Genomic DNA, 25,192 nt, shown 5'->3' with positions numbered 1-25,192 from the left:
TTTGAATTCTTTATTTTTTGAACAAACATTGAAAGCATGCATACAATTCCCAATGTTCTTGGTGCAAAAGTGATTACTCTTAGCTTCTATTCCAAGTTGTGGAGTCAAAAAATGTGAGAGCATGTGACTGAACACTACAACAAACTGGCCAGGCCAAGTAAAGAATATCAGAAACAGTGTTAAGAAAAAATTTCAAAAGGAAAATAAAGTGAGCCAAGTCTTGGTAACCAATATAAAAGCAAAGAAAATTAAGGAGAATCCACACGTCCGCTTCTGATCCCTCTTTATTTAAATGTTTGTGAGAGGGTGTTTCAGGATCATGACCATTACTTTTAACTATCCATAGGAAAAAAGACTTCAATGCAGAGGACAAACCTTTACCTTAGCAGAAGCGCAGTTTTTTTCAACTTGGGTGAAAAAATCAAGTTCCAAGTGTTTGACTGGAAATTCTCTTTTCAATATTTCTGTTATGTCTCAAAAAATAATTTTCAAGTGCATATTTAACTTGATTTTTACGTCCACCGAGGGCTTACAGCTACATGTTAATTTGGAAAGGACTGAGCCTTTTACACGAAGAAATTCCGTGCTAGTTTTTTTTAATATTACTTGATATGATGCTCCTTATGGCTTCTTGGACATAATGAGCTTTTTAAATCGGGTTTTCTATATGCCAATCTGAAAAAACGCAGGGCTGAAAAGTGAATTTTTCAGCATTTTTACAAGCAATATCTAGTAGACATGCTGTAACATCTTATCGGTGATCGATGAGTTTCTTTGCTTCCTCGCAGGCTTGGAAGATAAGAGACGAAAATAATCAAATTGCTCCTAATGGTTGCAGCGTGCCGGCGCTGTGCCCCCACACACGTAGCAATGGTCCCACACGTCCATTTGAAAACACATGAAAAAAGGCTGTAAAATTCACTTTTCAGCCCAGCTTTTCTCGACCTCGTTTTCGATGCCACTTGACATCCCTAAAAATATAGCATACAATTTAATGGATTTCATAGGTAGAGTAGGTGTATTATTAATGGCAGGTGACTGCCTATTAGAAAACATGCTTTGGGGTTGTCTCTTTAAAATTACACAAAAACTAATGCAGGTTCTTGTACCCAAACTTCCAATGCTAGTGCCTTCATAAACCTGGGTCAATATTTACAGATATTGAAATTTACAGTTTTCAATTTACAGAGAAAATGAATTTATTTACAGAATCTTTCAAGACGCAGCGCATATAGCATCGCTATGGAATAGAGTTAGAGTAAACTTAGTCGGAGGGTTTAAGATTACTTTTATGTACAAACTCATGCCAAAAAATAGCCTTTGCTCCTCATTTTGAATTCTACGACACTTTTGATCTTTATTTAGCCTCGCAAAGATAAACTCTTTCACTTGCTGTGCGCAGAATATGCACAATTAATGTAATGGAAAAATGAGAGAAATAGCTCCGATATAGGGACTATTTACGAAACTAAATAGATGTGTCTTCACTTATTAATTTAATAAAGCACAGTTAGGATGATATTCTGGAAGGTAAAGCAAAATTCAGTTTTTTCAAATGCGTTTAAATTTTCTTAGCTCCATTGATTTCCTTATTAAATATTATCTTTTTATATTTATATTTTCTGAACAAAATCCACCTGGAATTGGTAGGTATAGTAAAAGTTTCCATTTTTCTGAATTTACCTGGGTGTCTACAGGTTAACATCATCCAAAAAAAGACAGAATTAAGAAGAGCAAAAAATTGATAAGTAGGCCTGACAGAGACGCGTGTACTTAGTCCAAAAGTAACCTACAAGCGGTAGAGAGCAGGGCTTTCGAAGCTTTCGGGCGAAGCGAAAGTTTTCCACAACCTTGTTTATTGAAAAGATCCTACCGGTTGTCCCTATAGGGACCACAACCATTTATTTGCAGACCAACGGTCACGGAGCCAAATTGACACTGTTAATGACCTCTCCTTTACTTTAAAATCTAGGAGAAGGTCAAAATAAGTAGTACCTAGGTGAATACTTGAAAAAATATGGATATTGGAGATTATTCAGGCTCCCAATAACAATTTTACAGAATAACCAGGCACGGCATAAATAAAGAGGAAAATCATAAAAAATAAGGCGAGAAAAATTAAAGCTTTCAAAATTTTCCATTTGTAGTTGTGCCACACGATGTAGCGGATGGACTTTAATGGGTTCAGGAGCCACATGAACGACGCATCTGGTCGACTGAAACAGAAAATGTTAATTTATTAAGAGATTAGAGATAGAAAGAAAAGTCAAAGTAATTTTGGTGGTAACAGAAGACTCTTTTAGTGCATACTTTTTTCTGTAAATTATGCTGTAAGAGCCTCAAGTATAGTTATTGTGCCCTTGCCTACTTCTCTTCTCTCTCTTGGTAACGGACAGTTTTTAAAAACTCTAATTCAATGTAGGAATAGTCCACAATAGCCATGAAAGGCTATAGCCTCAAAAAATCCCGGTACAAGGTTTCATCATCGTTTCTATGTATTTTTGACGCTAATCCGAATTTCCATACTTTGCGTCTGGAAATTTCGACCGAAAGTTTCCAAATTGGCAAAAATGCCTAAAAATCGCCTTTTTCCGATGTGCCTTATCTCCAAAAATCGATCAGACGATAAAATTAGTTATTTTCAGAAATAAACACGTAAATTTTCCTAAAAAAAGTTTCATATAACCTTTTTTGCGGCTCAGGCAAAATCAACGCGCGGCGCTCTCCGAACTTTAAAATGGTTCGAAAATTGCGCATAACGTAAGTGTTGTTATCCTTATATTTTACATCAATTCCATTCACTATAAATTTTATCATCTGCACTTAAATTTTATTGGGTCCAATATTACTCGCCGACGATTAAAACAGAGACATAGGAGCAAAACCCGCAAAAACACAATTTTCGCGCATTTTTTAAAGTCGACCCCCAGCGCGCTTGATTTTGCCTATCAAAATAAAGTATAGGAACTTTTATAGAAATTTAACGACTGTATTTCTAAAATAACTAAATTTTATCGTCAGATCGATTTTGGCAATTACAGGCCATAATCCGGAAAAAACCCCGATTTTAGCCATTTTTTTTGCCAATTTGCTTTTTTCCGGCCGAATAATGCCAAAGTTGAAATCGATTCACCAAAAATTACATATAATCGTTGAAAACATTGCTACCCATTTTGCAAAAACACGCAAAAAAAAACGCCCGATTTTCCTTCATATTTCGAATTCTGCCGTCTGCGCCTTAGTTTTGCCTTGAGCAAAAAAGTATAGAAACTTTTTTATGAAATTAACGAATTTTTTTTTTTAAACTACCAAATTGTCGATAGTTCGTTTGAACGATCACAGCATAACCCGCAAAAAACACAAATTTTCCTCATTTTTCAAAAGTTGATCCCACCACGCGCTTGATTTTTGGCCCTGACATAAATGTATAGGAACTTTTTTATAGGACATTAACGACTTTATTCTGAAAATAACTAATTTTATCCTCAGATCGATTTTTGCAAGTTACACCATAATCCAAAAAAGGCCATTTTTAGGCCATTTTGCCAAACTTGCAACTTTCCGCCGAATTTTATGCGCAAATTAAATTCGGAATTCAGCGTCAAAAATGACATAGGAAACGATGAAAACATTCCTACCCATTTTTGCAGCTCTTTCCTTTTTCCTGATAAAGGCATTGCCCCATGCAGGTTAACAGACGACAACGTCGCAACATGCAAACGCCTTTGCTCGTTGATAAAACCGAAAAATTGAACTTTAACGTACCTTCTCCCCAAGAGATGAACGGTGAGTTTAATTGCAATTTTGATATTATCGCTCCGAAAGTATTGTCTACAAGTCCGGAATTTCCGGAGAGTCCGGAAATTGTACTGATTTTTAAGGGCGGTCCAGAAGTACTGAAAAAGTGCGGAAATTCCGCAAGGAGGTCCGGAATTTTTGTTGTTTTTGTCGCAATTCGAGCGAGAAATTCAAATTTTTGAAATTCATCGAATTTCGTCAAATGGAGGTACTGAAAAAGTACTAAATTTTACTGTTGAAGTCCTCAACAGTAAAATTACAGGGCCGGATTAAGGGGGGTGTCCACATGGGCCGCGGCCCATGGCGGCAAATTTTGCAATTTTTTTTAAATGTAGGTACTTATAAACATAAAATTGGAAACGGAAAAAGGCGACAAAATCTTGCATTTCCTGCGAGTATCGTAATTTCTAATTTTGTCGTTTTGCGGTGATATAAAAGACAGCACCTTTAATTAGTCGAGTTATGAGAGAAACCAAACACGCAATTTAGCCAGAACGCTCATTTATGAACATTCTTGGCCGTTTTGGTCTGACATTGGAATCTGAATTTTGTCAGTGATATTTTTGTGTCAGATGGTTGACTGTCCTTTCATCAGTCCAGTTGAGAGAGAAACCAAACACGCAATTAAATTGGCCTGGAGCGGCGCGGCGGAGAGAGCAATGATGACGAGGACTCGAGATGAAAAGGAGAGGCCCTCGGCGCGGCGGTCGGTATGTAACACATATTAGCGCCTACAAGACTGCATGAATACTTCACGCATAGCGTCAAACACAGTGCAGTCAGCAGCGGTCGGCGCGTAACGCATAGCGCCTACAAGACTGCATGAATACTTCTCGCATTGCGTCAAACACAGTGCGTTCAGCAGCGGTCGGCGTGAAAGGCATAGTGCCTACTAGAGTGTAAGAATACCTCACGCGTTGCGCCAAACAAAGTGCGATCAGCACGGCGCGGCGGTGGAAGTTAAAATTATTGAACCACATTTATGATTGTTCTTTCATAATTTTTTCGTTCATTTCTTATTAATGGAAGGCATTGTTCACACAGAGACAGGTTTACGGAACTCAACTTTCGCGCCAAGTTCCGTGAATTTTTGCTAGTAGTGTTGACAGGGCTTCGGCAAAAAAGGTATCCAACACGAGTAAAGGCGTCTTATGCACCCCTTTCCCTTCGGCACGTTCATTTGACGGTTTTATTGATGTTTCAAAACAAATGAGATGGGGGCGGCAAAATACAGGCGGCCCATGGGCGGAATTTTTTTGGTGGAATATTTGAACCATTCGGCAAAGCTGCCGTGAAGCATTACGCCGCCATACTAAGGAAGAACGCCGTATAAACATTTGAGAGTTGACAAATTTCCCTTGATAAAACATGTAATTTTGACGACATTCATTCATACTTTGGCTTACAATTCTCAGATATTTTAGAATAAATTACGTACAAAATTGTCTGAAAATTTTGGAAGATAATATTCCCAATTTTCCTAGTAAATCTAATTTTTATCGGAGGAAACTTGGCAAGGTCTGAAGGCTCATACGGCGTTTTTCCTTAGCACGGCTGTACGGCTCATCTGAACTCCGAGGATTTCATGGTGAACACGCTTGTAAATACAACGTTTAACTCCTGAGAACTTAAGACCGCAGGCATACATTGTTCCTGAAGAAGGCAGAGCGCCTTCAATGTTTGTGTATGCAACACGGACATCCCGAGAACACGAATAGTTGTATGCAGACCCAGACATTGAAATGAAGCGGAGCGCCTTCAATTTTTTTCCTCGTGATAACAAAATGTATCACTCAGTGCATTCATACGTCATCGCTACAAGGATATGGGTGATTTGAGTATTTAATCAAATTGAAAATAAATAAATAAATAAATTAACAAGAAGTAAATAAATAAAATAAAGTCTATTCATACGATAATTATTCACCTGCCTTTATTGGCGATCACACTTTTCAACTTCTTCTGAATCTCCTGAAATCGTATCCTATTATTTACTTACTATCCCTCGCATGCGGCATTGCCCAATTAGTGTCATTTGCTGGCCCGTTAATTGGTAAAAACCAGAGAAATCGCGACATATCGTGATCATCGTTTGTTTGCAGGGTGACAAGTTCTTAAAGTTTCAAAATCCTCGACTTTTCCCTGGTTTTTCAATGTTTTTGTTGGCACGGTTTCTGATCAAAATTCTACTCCCAAACAATTCTGAGCGCGAAGCGCAAATTCCAGAAATTTCATCTATCGTTATTTGTGGGATTGGCATCGGAATTCTGGAATACCTTTGGAGAAATGTTTTGAGCAGATGATTCCCGGAATTTAGCCTTCTTTGGCAACCCTGCCACGGTGCTATATAACTCAATCAATTTTTTAAGAATTAATAGTTTATATAATGGTTTTAAGTGCATTGTGGACAACCTTTGGAATCTACAGTCGTAGCTGTGCCCTGCGGAGTGCCTAAAAAAAGCTAGGGCGCCTGCAATTTATGGTGTATGCAACACGGACATCCATGCAGAGAACATGAATAATGCATGCGTTCAGACCTAGCCACTTAAAGAAACGGAGTACTTTCAATTGTTTCTGTTAGTGATAACAGAACGAGTCATGCACTCATTGCATTCGTATGTTGTCGTCGCACAAAATAGGGCACCCTGAGTATTTAATCAACTTGAAAAAAAGGAAAATAATGGAGTAACTAAACTCATAAAGTGTCAAGGTGTTCTAAAAAGCGACATGCACGATATATCGTCACCTCCCGGCCGAAGTATTACAAGAGCACTGTGACGTTTAAAAATTTCCGCAGCCATTTTATTTTTTTACAGAAAAATTGTCGTTTAAATCTGCTTGAATGAAGTTCACCGAATTTTATCGGCAGCACAAAGAAAATTCAGTGACATTTTCGGACCGCTTATTCGTCGAACAATTTCACCGAGAAAAGAGATTGGTAGAATTTACCATTCCTTCACGCCGTGTTTCACACAGCGTCAATTCAGAGTTAATTCTGCCAGAAGAAAGGTAAACGTCACTATATACTGGTACATGTAACCATTCCTCTGGCAGAATCGACTTTGAATTCACGCTATGTAAAATACAGCATCAAGGAATGGTAAATTCTACCAATCTTGTTTCTCGGTGTTCTCTGTAAAAAAAAAAAAAAAAAAAGAAAGAAAAAAAAAAAAAATGTATATAATAGCAGCGGAAATGTTTGAACGTCGAATGGTGCTTGTAACACTTCGGCCGGAAGGTATAACGATGTGGATGTCTGTAACAATATTATTCTGTGAAAAAAGAAGGAATCCAAGAGTAAGAATAATGGAATCTCACTTTGGTTTATCCAGCGGGTCTGGTTCACTTCTACCCTGACCAGCAGGGTTCTTCTCGGCCTCTTCTTGTGTTAGGAGGTGTAGCTCCGCCTCCACTTTACCCTATAATTCAAACCAAGTTTACTTCCATTACAAAGTCTATTGAAAGAAAGGAGGAGGGAGTAAAAAAATATATTACACAGAATATATTTATTGAAAGAGAGTCTGTCTTTCTTCTCTTTCGCCTTGGAGGAAACGAGAGTAGTGTAAAAATGGGGAGGCCGACGCCGATGTTCTATGAGACATCCTTGGGCTGTTGAGCACACCTCAGACGTTTTACCCGAATCACGTGGAGGCCCATTAATATGGAAAATGCTACTTATCCTCTGTTTCCTTTCTGCAATTGTTTTATTACTTATTGCTTACGCTATTGGGTATTTATCGTGCTTGATTTTTACGAAATGTTAGTCTTGACGGTGGCGGAATAATTTGGATGGGCATGGGAACATCGAGTGTGTAGTGTGATGTGGAGGGGATCGGCGTATTTGAGTTCCTACAGTAATCTCCCATAAGGATGTCTCAAAATACGTGAATTTTAATTCCTACAGTAAACTCTCATAAGCGTGACTCAAGAGACACACAAAGGTTTGGCGGGAGAATTTTGGCGAGTTTGAATTCATACAGTAAACTCCCATAAGGATGTCTCGTGGGACGTCACCTCCCCATTTTCACACTACTAACGAGTAAGCGTTCATCAATTTTTCAGGAGTAACGAGTTCGAAATTAAGTAAGTTAGCCTCGGCAAATTCTATGATATTATGAGTGAGTAACTAAGTACGATACCTCAGCTCTTATGTAATGTTCGCTTCGGTTTGGAATCGGAATCTAACAAGTCAATATTGTGTTGTCTTACGGAAAATAATACATTTTTCAGTGACTATTAAAAGCGTTCAGTTTATGACGGTTGACGAAGAACAGGTCTACAGATCTTCCCAGTGGGCTGGTTGTTGAAATTGATAGACAAAATTTTAGACTAAGAGGGCATAGGGAGTATGGAGCGGCCATATTGATTGAAATGGGTGGTTCTTATGGACTAAGGGGGTGAGTGTTGGACTAACTATAGGGTCTCTAGTGTGTTGCCGTTAGTTAGTCCATTGCAACCACCCTCCTCCACTAATAGGATTCTTCCATATTCCCTTTGTCTTCTTTGTCTAAAGATTTGTCTATCAATTTCAATAATCAGCCCTCGTATATCATTATATATCAAGTGATCTTACTGACTGCTGCGGATCAATTGAACTATTGCTTCAAGTATGACTTTACAAACATCGAAATTCGGCAGTTATTGAAATTAAAGTTTCCAAGTATCATATGTGGCCTTATTTCTACAAGCGCATCTCAAATTAGAAAAAAGAACTACAAAAGCCCGTCAGGTCCACGAACGGTTAGATACAATCGATGAAATATAGAAAGCTGCCGAGGGGGATTTCAACACATTGTGGGAAGAAGACTTACAAAAAAAACAATTTTCTCGCAAGTGAGAGGAAATATTAAACCTTTAAATTTATGTACGGTGGAAAACAATTTAAGGAAGAAAAATTCCTCCAAAAGAATGACTTACCGTCAATTCCATCTCCTCATTCTCTTTTTTTACATAAAAAGGCCACCATCCTTTCACTCTTTTCTGCTTAAAAATATTTATCATTGGCACAGAACTGTCTTGTAGCATGGAAAGAGTGCATAGTTTGCTCGATTTTGCACCACGTGGAAAGCGGTTCAAATCCAGAGTAATGGCACCTACGAGGGAACAAAAGTATCACGATAAACGAAGACTAGAAAATAACGAAAGATCCGTAATATCTGTGTGAGTAGATTAATTAAACAATAACGGAAGAGAAATTCTCGTAAAATAATTAAGTAATACCATCTCAGTGTTATAATGTATTTTTAAACATCGCTCAATGAATGCTGCGATGAGTAATATCTTTACATGCTACCATTCTAGAATGTACGTGTTACGTTGCCACATACCTTCTCTAAAAAAAGGCACATTTGTTCAAACCTTTTGACAAAGCCCTTAAATTTTGCATTGAATTCTATCTGAAAAATCTACATTATAATCTATTACATAATATGGATTCATATGTTTTCTTACAAATTGATTAAATTTTGCAATCAAGAACCACTATCTCCATCGCTCTCAGAAAAGCACATACCTGCACAGGGAAACCAATGACATACATGTTGTTTCTAACATGGGCCGGATATAGTGGTTCCTTATTGCAAAATGTGATCCACGTATATATTGGCACTTGTGACTGTTCACGGGCCACGGGAAAAACGATACATACTCAGTCCACTAGCGAAATGGTCAGCAGAGTTACTTATTTTTGCCAAATTCGTTGAAAATTCGGATTTTGAAATGTTAATGTATAAGTCCGTGTGTCTCTTTTTCAGCAGATTTAAACATGACGTACTTAAACTTAATCAAAAAATACCTTCTTCTTCCTACGAATTTTTTTCACCTTGCAGACTTAATTTAAATCGGACGTTAATAGACAAATTTATTGAGTGAAAAATCTCGAACGTAGGTATCAAAAAAGACACAGAAATAAGTAAAACATTTAAAAAAAATTCAAACAGCGGGTAACACTTCAATCATCTCGTCTGGAAAGGCACAACGTAGCACTAAGTTTTACATATTTTTAAAAATGGTTTTACATTTCTTATCCAACTGAAGAAGGTGCTTCCAGCCAAAACGTCTTGGCCAGTTGTGTTAAAACAATCCTTGTTACCTGCTGTTTTAATTGTTTTTAAAAGTAAGTCTTGTCACGGTCCGCGGGTCATCCAACATTATTCATGAATTGGACGTATTTCTATATCAAATAGAACTATGTGCATTAAGACATGAGCCCTGAGACCCATAAGAGTATGTGCATAACAGGGCTCACGTCATAATGCACTTAGTTCAGTTTGATAGAAATACGTCCAATTAAGTGAAAGAGAGCTCCAAACCTAAGAAATCATCCGCCGAGAAATGATCAGCATCCCAAACTTGTAGCTCCAACCTGACGGGGATTTTACTTTCACTCTCGTCCCAGGAGAAAAGGGACTCTTTCTTCGATATCACAATTTTTTCCTCCGCTACAAGGTAATCAAACGGGAAGATGAATCTCCAGTTAAAATTCCCCTCTCCAGTCAGGGAGCGATAGTGAATGTCCGTCGATTGGCAGTCCTCTGGTCCTTTTAGCCACCTAAAATCAATACGAGACATTAGCGTGGAAAGTAATGACTAAGAGACGGAGCTTAGATGCAGGAAGCTTTTATCTGCGAGAGTTACCCAGGAATCACGACCGTACCGGCGTATCTCTGAGACTATAAGTCTGGATTGGTCAGATGGGCCTAATTTGGCGAATACACTTCACAATGCAATGACAAAAGTAGATTATCTTCACTAAACAAGTGTCCAACATTATTTTCAACGTGGAAGGAAGTAGTCCAGCACATTTCACCCCCGCTTTGTCTCCGTAATAATTGAAGCGCTGAGTTCAGAAAGGGTATTTGTTTGTTGCAGTGTTTCAAAATCCCCGCTAACATCATCTCCGCATTTATCATGATTTAAGCAACATTATTTAATTAGTTGTAACTTTTACTGAATATTCTTAATGATTTCACAGTGCTAAAAACGTGACATTTTAGAGAATTCACTCAATAGTTTCTCCTCTAAAATAAGCATTAGCACTGGAGATTCGGAAACTCCGCAATTAAGATATGCCTTTTCTGCATCCAAACGCCTCAATTCACTAAACTCCACTCTAACATATCAAAATACACGATACAAATATTCCGACTTTCCGGTAGCTAAAATTGTATACATGCCGATTTGAAGGCGAACTCAGTTTTTAAATTTTACCTACATATAGTCTTACATACTTTTACGGTCTATATTCGAGAACAAATTGTGCGTTGAAATACTTCAAAATGTGTCTCGCAAATATCCCAACTTTCAAGTAGCAGAAATTCCAAAATCACAGAACGATGAGGGAAACATCAAAGCGTTGGTATTTTTACTGGCATCAGAGTTTGATCTCACAAGCTATTTGTAAATGATGCATATTCCAAATTGTATTTCAAGTAAAGGACGAAGGCAATAATCGACAAAAATGAGAACCATAGGCGTAGCTAGGTCATTTTGCTGGGGGGTCTGAGGGGTATGGAATATTCCCCAGCTCAATGGGGGGCCCGGGGGGCCTACCCCGGAAACTTTTTGAAATTTTAACTCTACTTGAGCGCATTTTGAGGCACTTGTGACACTAATCCTCCTTCAATTTCTGCCTAAAAATCACCCAGTTTTATGCATTTTAAGGTTAAAATACTTTGAAATTGTTGCATTCAACAGGTTATACTATTTATAGGCATATTTTAGGCATGGTTGACTAACATACTGAATACATACTAACATACTACATGTTTACTAATTGCCGAAATATTTACTTTCTATTTGTGACGCATGAAAAATGCAAAAATTAAAAGGTAAAGAGGAAAAAGAAAACACTGTTTGTAATGCTTCTTTTGATGGTATCAGCTTGCTGCGTGCAGTAAAATGAGTAAACTAACAATGTGTTGCGTTCAGTTAGGTCACGCAACTAAACTAACCTCCCGAGAAACGAGAAGTAGCCAGATTGAAGCATTCAAACGTCGTGGTCACGCAACTAAACTAACCTCCGCAAAGCGGAGTATCGCCAATTGAAGGCGTTCAATGCGTTCGGTTGGGTCACGCAACTAAACTAACCTCTCGGCAAAGCGGGAGGTATCGCCAGATTTGAAGGCGTTCTATGCGTTCGGTTGGGTCACGCAACTAAACTAACCTCCCGGCAAAGCGGAGGTATCGCCAGATTTGAAGGCGTTCTATGCGTTCGGTTGGGTCATGCAACTAAACAACCTCCGGCAAAGCGAGAAGTATCGCTAGATTTGAAGGCGTTCTAAGCGTTGCAGATTGCAGGGTCACGCAACGTAAACTACCCTCTCGATAAAGCGGGAAGTATAGCCAGTATTTGAAGGCTCTCCCGGCGTTCACAAACTAACAGTCAACTAAGCGTTCACTAAAACTTGCCAGGTTCCAAAAGATTTTCAGGCAGAACTAACATTTATTTCAGTCATATAAGATGAAACAGACGACTGCGATGTGAGCCTTATAAATGCATTATATCTTTTGCACCAAGGAACTAAACGTTCTGGTTCATCCAAAAAAAAACACCTTTTTGCACCTATCTATCCCCTCTGCAAGAGACTAATCATAGGGGTAGCTAGGTCATTTTGCTGGGGGGGGGGGGCTGGCCCCCCACCACCAGGGGGCCTCCCCCGGAAAATTTTTGAAATTTTAACTCTATTTGAGCGCATTTCGAGACACTTGTGGCGCTAATCTTCCTTCAATTTCTGTCTAAATATCACCCAGTTTTATGCATTTTAAGGTTAAAATACTTTGAAATTGTTACATTCAACAGGTTATTCTATTTATAGGCATCTTCTCACGGGCTACGGCGACAGAGACTTACCGTTGAAGAAGGTGTTTTTGCACCATCCAGAATTTCTGGGGGGGGGGGCAGATGATACTATTTCCAATTCTGGTGGGGGGCCAGGCCCCCCTGGCCCCCCTTCCTACGCTTCTGATAAGGACAGAAGTTTTGAAATGTAATTGTTGAGGTTTTTTATGTTTTTGTGACGAAGGAGTAGATCAAACGCAACAAAGGGAGCACATCGGTCTTTGACAGAGGAGCAGTTATAACAGCGCGAACTAACTCAAAGTTTCGGAGTTGCGGGTTTGTTTTAGTTCAGTCGAAACCAAGTTTGCTTGAAATGATCCAGGAAGTTTGCCATGCAGACAAAATCACAGCAGACGATCAAAATGCGGCGAAACCCGCACGGAAAGCTGAACAGCAATCCTTCAGTTTTACCGAATCACGGTAAAATTCATTATGCTTCGGAATAAAAATACGAAGATACAATCAGATGCGAGATGTATTTACCCCTTAACGTAAATGTCAGACATTTTTTCACCGGTAAAAAAGGCATCATCCTCGAGGACAACCTCATCGGTGTTCCAAATGATAACCCGCAGCTCGTAGGATTTTGGTTTCCTTGGTGATATGTCTATGGGCGGTCCAGGCAGAGGCATGTCCATTGGAAACAAATCTACCCACATCTCCAGCTTTCCCTACAAAAAATTAGAAGAGAGTTTAAAACTCTGCAGTTCGTCATTGAAATAAAGGAAAATGGTATGTTTAGTCTCAAACGGATCCATGCATAAAATCAAATTGTATTTATTCTTAATGCATACAATTAAATTGGGTGCAAATATTTCATTTCGATGTGAAATATTTCTAAAACGAGTAATAATTTGATATCTGATTTTTACAGAAACACTAATTGTTCTTCAACTATTCACTCTGCGCTTTGATAGGATCGAAGTTTGTTTGAAACCGGATTGATATAAATTCAGTGCGAAATCCGAGATCGGATATCACCCCGCAAAAAGAGTAGATATCTCTCTGAATGAATGTAATTTTACCTGTTCTATACCAAGTTTTTCTGGGTTGTATAGTGGACGCGTTTCTATGTGTTCAGGTACTAATTCACAGCCAATTCTAGGAAAATCGTGCCAATTGTGCAAAACAGCCAAAGCCATGTGTTCTTCAATGCCTGAAAACAAGATGAACTTCATTTATAAGAATAATGTTTGTGGGGAGACTTAAAATGACCTAAATGACTTTAAATGGTGAGTATGACAGTACAGTGCGCACAGTACGTATAGGGATGACTAGTCAATTTCCACACAAATAATATCGGACAATCCATCTGACAGCATGATTAATCTCTATCAAACGTAAAACACAAAAAACTGGGTTGGACTTACTAATTATTATGTTCGAGTACATTGATAATAGTGTCTTTTGTGCGAGATCACACTATAAAAATATGATTTGTTTTTAGAAAGATGGTTAGAGTAATTTTTTGCTCCATACAATAGTAGCTTTAAGAGCATACCTTTGACAAAGAACCAATCTGATGAAGTTTCGCTGCTTGGCTGCAAGCAAAACGTGTGCTTTCCAACTTTGACTTTTCCATTGCTGTATATCGGCACCTCCATTTTCGCATCTTTGCACAACTTTCCAAGGATCTGAGTCGGTTTCATCGGATCCCTCCATTGATTGTAGCCAAAGCTAGAATGAAAAAAAAATAATAATAATCTTTACAAAAAAAAAAAAAAAAAAAAAAAAAAAAAAAAAAAAAAAAAAGTACAAACACAGAGTGGACCGTGATCCTCCTAATTTTCATGTTTCGTCCCTGGAGTCATTTGGACGTATTTCTATCAAACGGAACTACATGCATTATTATGTGAGCCCTGTTGCGTGTGTATTCTTATGGGTCTCAAGGCTCATGTCTCAATGCACATAGTTCCGTTTGACAGAAATACGTCCACTTTATCGTTAATACCGAGAGATTCCGAGTCGCGTAAGACGTTCGGCCAAATGATCGTTTTTGCACCCCTGTGAACCTCCCAAGTTACATAATCCAGCATACAAATGTGTCTCGGTATCATTATTAAAAATACAGGTACGGATTTATTGTCCCAGATGTATCTTTAAACATCCACACACATATGAACACATTATCTGTGACGTAGACTGACGTTCGTGGCCGAATATCGACACTAAAATTGTCCAAAAATCGAGCTCCCTGCATAGAATCCCTTTATTCAAGTTTTAGTTCCTTTATTTAATTTTTTATTATGTTGTTGCAAAAAGCAACCATGTCTGTTCATTTTAGCGCAAGTAATGACATTTAAGAGAGCCAGAGTTAGTGCAGGAATCAGGCGGAAAAAGAAAAAAAAAACATTGAAGTCTCAAGGTGTTTACAGGACGGAAAACAGGAATAATCATGGAAAGTTAGGAGTTACACTTTATTCAAGAATTTTAGTGTAAACTACAACATTTTTGACAATTACAAATATTTCCCATGTTTTCTATTGTCAAAAAGTATTTAAAGACAACCGAAGCGATTAAGTTTTTGAAAAATGATGGCATGTAAGATTTACAAATGAGACATTTGAAGAATATTCTGAGACACATGAAGCTGTCAAAATAATGTATCATGTTTTACACGAGCAAGCAGATAAATTGAACTAAATTTTGCAATCAGGAGCCAAGTACAATTTCTGGCTCGTCCGTAAAAACAACTTGTGTGCATAGGGAAACTAATGGTACGTACGTTGTTTCATGAACTAAACCAAACATTTCAGTTCTTAATCGCAAAATTCAGTCCAACCAGTGGTAGGTAAATGAAGACATGATTGTTAGTTTGATCGAGAAACTACATCGAATGGTCAGAGTTTCTTCCCGTAGTCTGTATACACCTCGATTCTAAGTATAAGAAATATAATTATAGAAAGCAATTTTCGCAATCAAATTATGGTGCAAGTTATTCATTGATAAAATACAGCTATGATGCTACATCTCTTACGTATGAAGCATATGTAAAGCTCATATACATTAATGACATTCGCTAATTTTTTATCAACGAGTAAAACAATCCCTCTTTCGAATTGTTATGAGAGAGACCTCATAAAATTACAGGAAAAATGGGATAGGAAATATAATACAATCTGCCACCACCGGGAAAAATTAAAAATTGTACTACCTTACCGTAGTAGAATCTCGTTTTGTCATAGCATGGGCACAGGTTGGCGTTACTTGTCATATTTCATGACGAAAATTTGCTTTATTAGCACCCACAGAAGAGTGAAAGTTCCAACAAAAATGTGTAGCATAGAAGAAAGGGGAAATATGACGATACACACCGACACCAGGGGCGATTCTGGAAATATGGCAAAATTGATTTCCCTCTATTTAAATCCATTAAAAATATCGATTTTAGGGAGGCTAGCTGCCTCACAAAGAGTCGATTTTTTTACCACTAGCAAAATCGCCACTGACAGACACGAAGGAAAAGGGTGCGATAGATTCTGATGTGCAGATACTAACTCTTCATACTTCCTTGAAAGACCACACGTGGCTCTATGACGACTGTAAAATCGATTCTCCAAATCAATTCGTGTTTCGCCAATCAGATCATCCGAACCAACCAGATCCCAGTCCAAAACTTGAATTGTCAGCATTGAGTCTTGAGGGAAAGTTGCTTCAATTTCGAAACACCTTAAAAAAGAAAGTCAAGCCTTTTAAAATTGACCACCAGAAACCTTAACATCTGCTACAGGAATGCACGAATTCAAAATGAAGTTAATTTAAGGTGGAAGTTCGGCAAAACAGGAAACAGTTGGAAAATAAACGCATTTTTCTGTTAAAGCTAGTTCAGGTTAGTTTGTTGACAAGTCATCGATGTCTTATCCTCTGATGATAAATGAAGTGAAAAGATTGAATAATGACCGTGAGTTTAAAGCACTCCCAACTTTCCTCGGAAAAAAATTTTAATCGGGAGAAACGAGGCAACGTTGGAATACACATACGGCAGAATGCACATACAGAATACACATATGTCATTCACCTCCAGACCCTCCTCCTGGGTGGGTGACGTAATTTATGGACGTCCCCTCAGGCTTTTTTTTAAAAAGCACGAAATTCTTACAGTGATCGATGAACTTACTTTCCGAAGACAGGATTGAGCTGCTTTGATATGTAATTGTCTTTATCGTTGATTTTTTTGGATCCCAATTGCAAGACTATGTAGGGGTCCGCTTTCCCGTTCAAATCCATCGGATGCAGATCGTTTGCTTTGATGATGTAGACGCGGACCAGAACGTGAATCGGGTCGTTGGACGGCAATCCCTGGAAAAACCCGTATTGAGGATCGAATCCCATTATCGTGTGATCCTCGATGTCTTTCGGTAGTGGCCACTTGTAGACTTTGATGGAACCCTGGAATTAACGACGGATTCCGATTTCAGCTCAAATCATCCAAACAGAGCGAGCAATTAAAAATTAGATAAATGCTCTCATTTTACCACTTATGCATATTTCGTTACTTACCTACAGGATAAATGTGTGTTTTGTTTTCTTTTTGTTGAAAATCGACCTATCAAAATCCAACTGCTTTTATGATAAGAATTTTGAATATATCATGGATTTCATAGATTTCGTTGAACGGTCTTTTTTTTAAGGCGCAACGTTTAAGACTCATGGTTTGCCAATTATCACATCCCACGTTAATAAAATTTATCTCCATGTAACATCCAGAGCAACTCTGTTAAAGTCGGACCGTTATAATTTTTGGCACTTCTTGGCTTTGTTTTCCCCACAAAACGGTGTGGACCCAGCACCATTTCTCCACCTTGTTACATACAGTTCGGGCCACTTCTTAGTGTTTTTTTCATTTCGTGATAAGATTATGAATATTTTTCTTCCAATTTTTCGGATAATTTTGTTCACAATTTCACCCAAAGTTCCTGTAAATATAAAGGGAAAATAATCATAACAGTCCTCAAAAATTAACATTTTATTGGAGGAAATTTGGCAACTTTTAAATGTTCATACAACGTTCCTTATAGCGTGACATCATAGGGAGTTACCTTGAAAGTTCCAACAATCCGATTTTCATCTTCCGAGTCATCTCCAGTTTTCTTCCCTCGATATAAGTCGAATGGCAGCAGCCATTCTCTGAATCCATTGAACTCACTTTGAGCTTCTAACTCATTGGAGTAGATCTGAAATTTTAAAAACAAACATTGAAAAGGGAGGAAAGGAAAATGAGGACGAGAAAAAACGTAACTGCTACAAATAACTTATAGGCTCTTGAAAATGGAGACGTCATGCAAATAATGAACATTTATTGAATATATATTGATTGTATTCCGAGCATGTTATTAGGACCAAAATTCAAGTTGATGAATTAAATCGCCGCGTTCACTTTGCGAAAAAACGTAACTACAATTCAATGTTGCCAAATTATCTCTCGAAAATTGCGTTTTTACAAGGATAATTTGGGGCATTTTTAACTGAGCATTTCACTGATTTTTCCTCTGATTCCATGCCAAAATCAGAAAAATTTTGGAGAGAAATTTCAAACGCATGCTCTTGTAAAAAATGGAATAGTTTGAGCCAATTTTGCAACTTTGGAATCGAGTTACGTTCCTTCGTGCGGAAAACAACGAAATTTCCCGGTCCACTCGAAAAACAGTGCAAATGCGATGTGATCCACGGGAAGTTTATACGCCGTTTCTCCGTTGACTTTGGCGATAATCAGTCGGTGTGCCGTGTATTAGGGTTGCATTTTTGCAATATAAAAGGCAAATATGGACAACACTATTTGAAAACATGTTTTCCCCTGTGGTGATAGAGGTTGTCAAAACCCGGCTTTTGGTTTTCATTCAAATTGGCAGACACGGTCTTTCCATTGTGAAAAACTCCCCCTATGAGAGTAATTACAATTCGAACCTTTCTTTATCGCGGCATAACTTTACTTCAAGATTAGAGTGGTTCCACGCTAAATACTAACTCGCATGACTAACACTGCCGTGCCAAGGAAAATCGCCGTATGAGCATTCGTATATCGCCAAATTTTCTCCCAGAAAATTATGAATATTATTCCTCGAAATTTTCAGACTTTTTAAATAAAATTTCGAGGAAAATTCCGAGAAATCGGAAAAGTAATATTCGCAAATTTTTCTGAAAATTCGTCGTTTTTCGGAGATAATTTGGTAACGCCTGATGGCTTATGCGGCCTTGTTCTTTAGCACGGCAGAAGACGTTCGAGTACTTACCTTTATTTTTGCGATTTTTTTCGCTTGCTTCCGTTGGATTGTTTTCGGGCTCAATTTAGCGACTAATTTGGCAGCTGTGCTGGGGCCTAATTTATTATGCTTTGCATTTTTTGGCTGAGCAGTATCGGGGTGATCAGCGTAAAGTCCACCGTTGGTCTGCAATACATTTTCTTTTCTTGCCTCTTTACCTTCCTGAAATGGGAAAATATATCAGAATTTCAGAGATGCTGGTAGAAATAAGAGTGCACAAGGATTCAGTCGGAAACGGTCATGGAAAATATGACGGTTAATTTTTGTGGATGAACAGTTAATTTTCAAATGCAGATCGATAATAAAAAAAATGCAAATAAAATAAAAAAAATTTTCGGTATTTGATCGGTAATTTTGAAGTCTAAAAGTTGGTTCTGTGTAAAAATGCGAAAGAAATGGAACATTGTGTGAGACTAAAATGCATCGGTACAAGTGAAATCCCTCCAGATCTTTTATTAATTTAAAAAAAAAAAAAAAAAAAAAAAAAAAAAAACCTCATATTTCTCTTCCCTAAAACGGTTTTGTTTACGCGCATAAACACGTAATGTTATCACAAGCAGAGAAAATTGAAGGCGCTAGGCTATTTCAATGACTAGGTCTGGATACAACTATTCGTGTCTTCGGGATGTGTGTGTTGCATACACAAAAATTGCAGGCGCTCTGTCTTTCTTCGACGCAATGTACATACATTCTACAGCTGCAATAATTGTTAGTTCCATAGAGTTTTATCGTACTTTCCACGTTGTATTTGCAATCGCGTTTACCATGAAATCCTCAGACTCCGAATGAGCTGTAATGCACCATAGAAGCGTTGTCAAACGGTGCAAATTTTATCCCCGAAAATGTACACCAAGTTATCACGGATGTGAATGTTAAACAATTTTGAAGTCTATAAAAGTTGGTTCCGTGGCAAAATGTGTAGAAGACTGAACATATTTATTTTGACTAAAATACATCAGTCCTAATAAAATCCTTCCGGATAGTTTTTATTTTCAAATTTTATAAAATTTCGCATTTTTCTCCTCTCCGAAACGCTTTTGATTGCGAGTATGATATGCGGTTAAGAATTTGCATGCAAATTTTTTATTGCTTCATCTGAAAGTGCTTAAAGAGCTGATTTCACAGTATACTTTATAATTTTTTTTCTGATATGGGAAATGGTATAAAAATAGATTTAAAAGTGAGAAGATGCACCGCCTAGTGACGTTATCTGGAGGAATTTTCCATTTAAACACACGTATTTTAGCAGATTAGATCATGTTGTCATATATTCTCTAATAAGTGTTCGATTCATGAACCAAGGGTATCTTCGAGTTCAGTTCACTCAGGAGTTTCCACTTACTTAAACACGAAATTCATCAAATTTCAGACACCTGCAAATTCTCTAATTAAACTCCATATGACGGTTTCGCGGTAGCTCCTAGTTCAAATTCTCTAGAAAAATAATTCTTACCTCGATCGTAGCTTCTACAGATGCAAAATATTTAGTCCACCAGTCTCTGCTCTCATCATCGTCATCTACATAATCTTCAACCATGCTTGCTTTCCGCTTTCGATTAAACTCAGTTTTCATTGCTTTTTTAGAAAAATAAGGTAAATCCTGAGGAAAAGGTATATCACTTAAGAATAAGAAATTGAATGTATATGTAATCAAATAAAGTATGGTAAAGTCACTAACGGGAGAATATTTTTAAGAATTAAGGAAGTTTGCTAGAGAGATCGCCTGATAGGAATGGACCAATGGTGACACAAACAGCCCTAATTTTGACAGATAGTGATCATGATTGGGTCAAGTTTAGCAAAGAGGTCCATCGGTAGCAATTCGGATGAAATTGAGGGACAGGTATTTAATGTGCGAGGCTTAAAAGAAAACCATAATTTTTCACTCCAATTTTTACAATCGAAATATTTTCGCTTCTCTTTAGTTTCTGAATGGAAAAAGTGTCCGATTGGTCAAGCTCAAAATTATTCTTACTCGAATTATTCTTTTAAATTGACGAGCGATTGGGTTTTTTAAAATAATCTTGGTTTCCTTTACTGTATACTTATAATCTTACTTTACGCACTGAGCAGTTTTATGAGTTCCTTGATGCACTTTCTCTTTTTTGCATGCAAAAGAATGTTTTAATATATGTACTTGAAGCTGAAATTGACACTCACCATATCAAAATAAATAATTCGATCATTAGAGAAAATACTTCTATTATAATTGGTGTATTCGTTATTGCTAGTTACAAAAGTATTTACATTATTGACATCGCCATCTGTAAGAGAGAGAAAAAATACAATGATGAGATAAGATGTCTTTTTTGGCATTAATTACTCAGCAGGCTCTGCTCTTTAAGAAGCTGATAATTTTTTGCTTGGCTAATCAAAAAATTTAAACTCGTTTGAATGGCTTTCCACGTTCACAATACACAGTCTCGTCGAGGGTGCCGGACTGCCGGTGCATGGTTGACCTCGCAGCGTTGGATCGTGAATTCTCTTCATGTGCTGCATACCTATATTAAAATGTCTGGAAATGAGAACTAATCAGGTTGATGTACACGAGTCTAAGTCGCGCCTTATCAACATATCGTGTTGGAATTCACGGCTTGATTTAGTTTTCTCCGGATAGTAATTACTTCATAATAACATAGTATTACCCGCCCAATCATAAATAAGTTTAAACGCAAATGCGTTCATTTTTTAGGGAGATATCTTGAAGACATAGACATTATATGAATTAAGAGTGATAAAATCTGCATTTAGCAAAGATGAGGATCACATAATGAAAGAAAAATATTCATTAATTGAACTAAGTTAATAGTAATTGAGCGTACTTTGGGCTAGCACGGTTGAGCGCTTTCTTTCCTCTAGTTCCCTTTCTTTCCTTGTCACTGGCTGATACATATACTTGTGAATTGAGTTGATCATATGCGTTCCAACCAGTGTAAAACGACCGAAGCTACGGCAATCTATAGCTCTTATTGTCAGTGGAGGTCTGTACAATTCTTGCTCTGGAAGCTCCTAAAATAAAAGGCGTAAGTGATACGAGTGATTAGAGAAAGAAGGGGATCTTGAAAGCGCCGGAATGAAGAAACGGATTCAGCAATTGAGTTAGCCGTAAAAAGAACTAATCAAAATTTTCGCTCTTAACTAATATTTCAATTTCGTGATAAAGCCACCGGTCATATTTTGAAGAATACCAAAATTGATGTACTTCTTGAAAAGAAATATACAAACAAATATTATAGTGGTCGGTTAAATATGCTTGCTTTTTGATATAAAAAAATGAATCCCTCGCAGGATGAAATATTTAAAAATGAGAATATTGCTACACACAACATTAATTTAATTCACCGTAAGGTATCAGTAAGTCTGAAAATTACACACCCATAAGCTCTTATTTAATGTTGCTATGTCTTAAATGCTAAAACACGAGATACACACGAGAGACCTTTCATTTATATTCGGATACATATCGTTAGGGTGTCACAATTGTCACATATTTCGTAATGCCTTTATGAATAAATCTCATTCCACTTGGAATGATTTTAAAATAAGGGCTTATCATGCTCAGAAGATTGTTGAGGAATTGGATTTGGGAGTATTTCCGAAAATTGTAAAAAAAAAAAAAAAAAAAAAAAAAAAAAAAAAAAAAAAAAAAATTATTACATACTTTTACAACTGTCAGTAAAGAACTAATTTAACTCATTCCATACTCAACCTTGATAAGTAACCAAAAGAATTGTATAGAAGCAGAATACTTACTAGATCTAAAAATTTGACAGGATTGCTAAAGTTTGGGTTCTTTTTAGCGTTTTGAATGACCGAGGAGTTGAGAATATGACCAGCACACTCGATGTCAACCCTTGGTCGATCCACACTCATCAAATGAATTCTCTTCAGATCCCGTAAGCCCCAAAATAAGGCTTCGATCCTATGAAAGAAGAATTCGACTTGGAATGATTTTACGATTCGGGCTTATCATGCTCAAAAACTTGTCGAGGACTCGGAATCGGAAGTATATCTCCGAAAATATTCTCACCACAAAGCACACACCAAAAACAAGATTTGGACAATCTTTTAATTAATTTCTGTCGTGAGTCATGTAGTTTATTGAATCCTCATAAGTCAATTAGTATACCCGGTTTCTCGGGGGCTCTGGCATGATGCCAGAGAAGAAGGGGCGTGACTGCGCCTCCCCGCTACACGTCGATCTCCCCATCGATAGATTGAAATAAGGAAGCAGTATTTCCGGCTTTTCCTTACGAGCACCTTTCTGCATAGGGAAACCAGCGACATATTGACGGTGTAAGTCGGCAATCACATAACTCGTTTGCGGTGTCTGAAAATCTCCGCCTCTTTGTTATTTTTTTAAAGGAGAACAAATTGACATCATTCCTTGAAGTTTTTGCAGAATTATCTTCGCACAGAGAAGAAAAATCACGGCAATTTTAAAGAATTGTCGTTGAGTAGTTTTCGGTTTAAAAAATAAAGTATGACAGGGAATCTGTGACGTCGCAAACCGAGTTATGTGATTGCCGACTTACACCGTCGATATATGTTGTTTCTAAAATGAGCCAGATATAGCGGTTCATCATTACAAAGAAATACGGTCCAAATAATGTGGTTTCCAGGATGAAAGAACGTGACTAAATTTCCACGTTGCAAAATTTTCACTCACAAGTTGCATTCTCAGTCCAAAATTTGTATGTTTTTCTCTCTGATGATTTCACTAATCTTTCTTCTGAGTGGCTGCTGAAATCAGCAGAATTTTGGACAGAAATTGCACAATTATACCCTTGTATGTAATGGATTAATTCAATCAATTTTGCAACCTTGGAACGTTATCGTCAGGAATGTTCATCATAACATTAAGAGGCAACAGTGTCGTTGCATGCTCTGCGATATATCGATTAATCTTCCGTTTGAACCTATAGAAAAGGGTCGACAGAAGGGCTGTTCGCAACGAACACCTAAATAATCGATTCTTTCCCATAGCTTCAAATGGGGAAATAAAGATAATCGACCATTCACGCTTCGTCACTGAGAGGCCACGCATTTAGTTAAATTGACGGATCTTTTATGGATTAAGACTTACCTGTACTTTGCTAAGGTAGGTCTTATGCCTTTTGGAACAGGCAGGACAGGCCCGTGATGAGCCTCTGTTGGGCTCTGAATTGGGATGACACTCGTGATTTTAGGCTCAGGTAACTCGGGTAGATTTGCGGTGGCAGTTCGGTTAGGAAGCTAGAAAATGATAATTTTAGTAAGCTTCACGATTCTGTACACATTTTTATTATTATTCTTTTTTTTTGTCCAAAGTGAGACGCTTATCGGTTAATGACATGCACGGACATCAGACACGATATAAGAAGTTTGTGTATATTGTATGAAGATTGTAAATATTTCGAAATGGACCATTGGACAAAGTACGAATTTAAGCAATTTGATACATGTATCTTAGCCAGAATTTCACGTAAAACACAATTAGCACAACGAAATTCACTGAAACCAACTCCTAACGAAGATATTAACGTTTTTATTTCACATTGGTTACGAGGAATTTGAACTGCCCGAGTGCCCGCTCACGAGAAACTCATAGCTATACGTGAGTCAAATCGCGCACTACAACGGTTTCACCAAGCTTCTCAATCCAGCGATGTTGTGTTGTTCAAACTATTAGCAATTTGCTACAGCTGAGCCAAAGCGTCAAGATTGAGGTTGCCAGATTTGTGTAACACAGAGACTGTCATGACAACGTTTAGAGCGCGATGTGAATCATGCAGCCCATTGAGTTTCCATGAGCGGGTGGTTTGAATCACGCATCAGGAATCATTAAATTTCTTCGTAAGGAGTGATTTTTTTTTGAATTTTTGTTGTACGCATCGTAATCTACGTTAAATTTTGGTTACAAAACATGTATCAGAATGCTGAAATTCGTATCCTTGTCCAGTGGTCCATTCTAGAGAATGGCGCTAAAGCTACACTGTACATAGTTTGAAACATTGCTCTCGTTAAAGAGTTAAATACAACTTTTAGGAGTTGAAGAAGATCATGAATTCCAGGAAGGTTCTTATTTATCAAATATTTGTCGGGTGGACTCTGCCTAAAGTTCGAAATTTCAGTAAAACTGAAACTGAAAACAGCTAATCAGTCGAAGTTTCCGGAAAAACTCTGGGTAATGGTCTAACTTCTGGGATCCTGTGGGAGTTCAAATAATTCCAACGGATAGGTACTAAAAGTTTCAAAATTTGGATTTTTTTTTTAAGAACCGCAAATGATGACTGCAATTGATTGGAAGTCATAG

General features: G+C 37.6%; 1 protein-coding gene across 1 annotated transcript in view; it reads right to left on the bottom strand.

The window, feature by feature from the left end:
• mfr (ferlin family C2 domain-containing myoferlin misfire) overlaps positions 1-25,192 on the bottom strand; it is a 141,327-nt gene continuing 116,135 nt past the window's right edge. Inside the window, exons 21-36 of the mRNA XM_072297777.1 lie at positions 23,984-24,132; positions 22,651-22,819; positions 21,720-21,906; positions 21,058-21,161; positions 20,351-20,497; positions 18,868-19,059; positions 17,677-17,811; positions 16,755-17,026; positions 16,136-16,306; positions 14,139-14,314; positions 13,663-13,793; positions 13,121-13,308; positions 10,110-10,348; positions 8,716-8,891; positions 7,117-7,217; positions 1-2,216 (exon numbers count right to left, since the gene is read on the bottom strand). Of these exons, the coding sequence (XP_072153878.1) occupies positions 2,036-2,216; positions 7,117-7,217; positions 8,716-8,891; positions 10,110-10,348; positions 13,121-13,308; positions 13,663-13,793; positions 14,139-14,314; positions 16,136-16,306; positions 16,755-17,026; positions 17,677-17,811; positions 18,868-19,059; positions 20,351-20,497; positions 21,058-21,161; positions 21,720-21,906; positions 22,651-22,819; positions 23,984-24,132 (2,718 nt within the window). The 3' untranslated portion in view covers positions 1-2,035. The remainder of the gene's footprint in view (positions 2,217-7,116; positions 7,218-8,715; positions 8,892-10,109; positions 10,349-13,120; positions 13,309-13,662; positions 13,794-14,138; positions 14,315-16,135; positions 16,307-16,754; positions 17,027-17,676; positions 17,812-18,867; positions 19,060-20,350; positions 20,498-21,057; positions 21,162-21,719; positions 21,907-22,650; positions 22,820-23,983; positions 24,133-25,192) is intronic.

Source organism: Bemisia tabaci, chromosome 3, assembly GCF_918797505.1.
Source record: "Bemisia tabaci chromosome 3, PGI_BMITA_v3".
Classification (NCBI taxonomy): domain Eukaryota; kingdom Metazoa; phylum Arthropoda; class Insecta; order Hemiptera; family Aleyrodidae; genus Bemisia; species Bemisia tabaci.
This window is presented reverse-complemented; position numbering and strand designations above follow the sequence as displayed.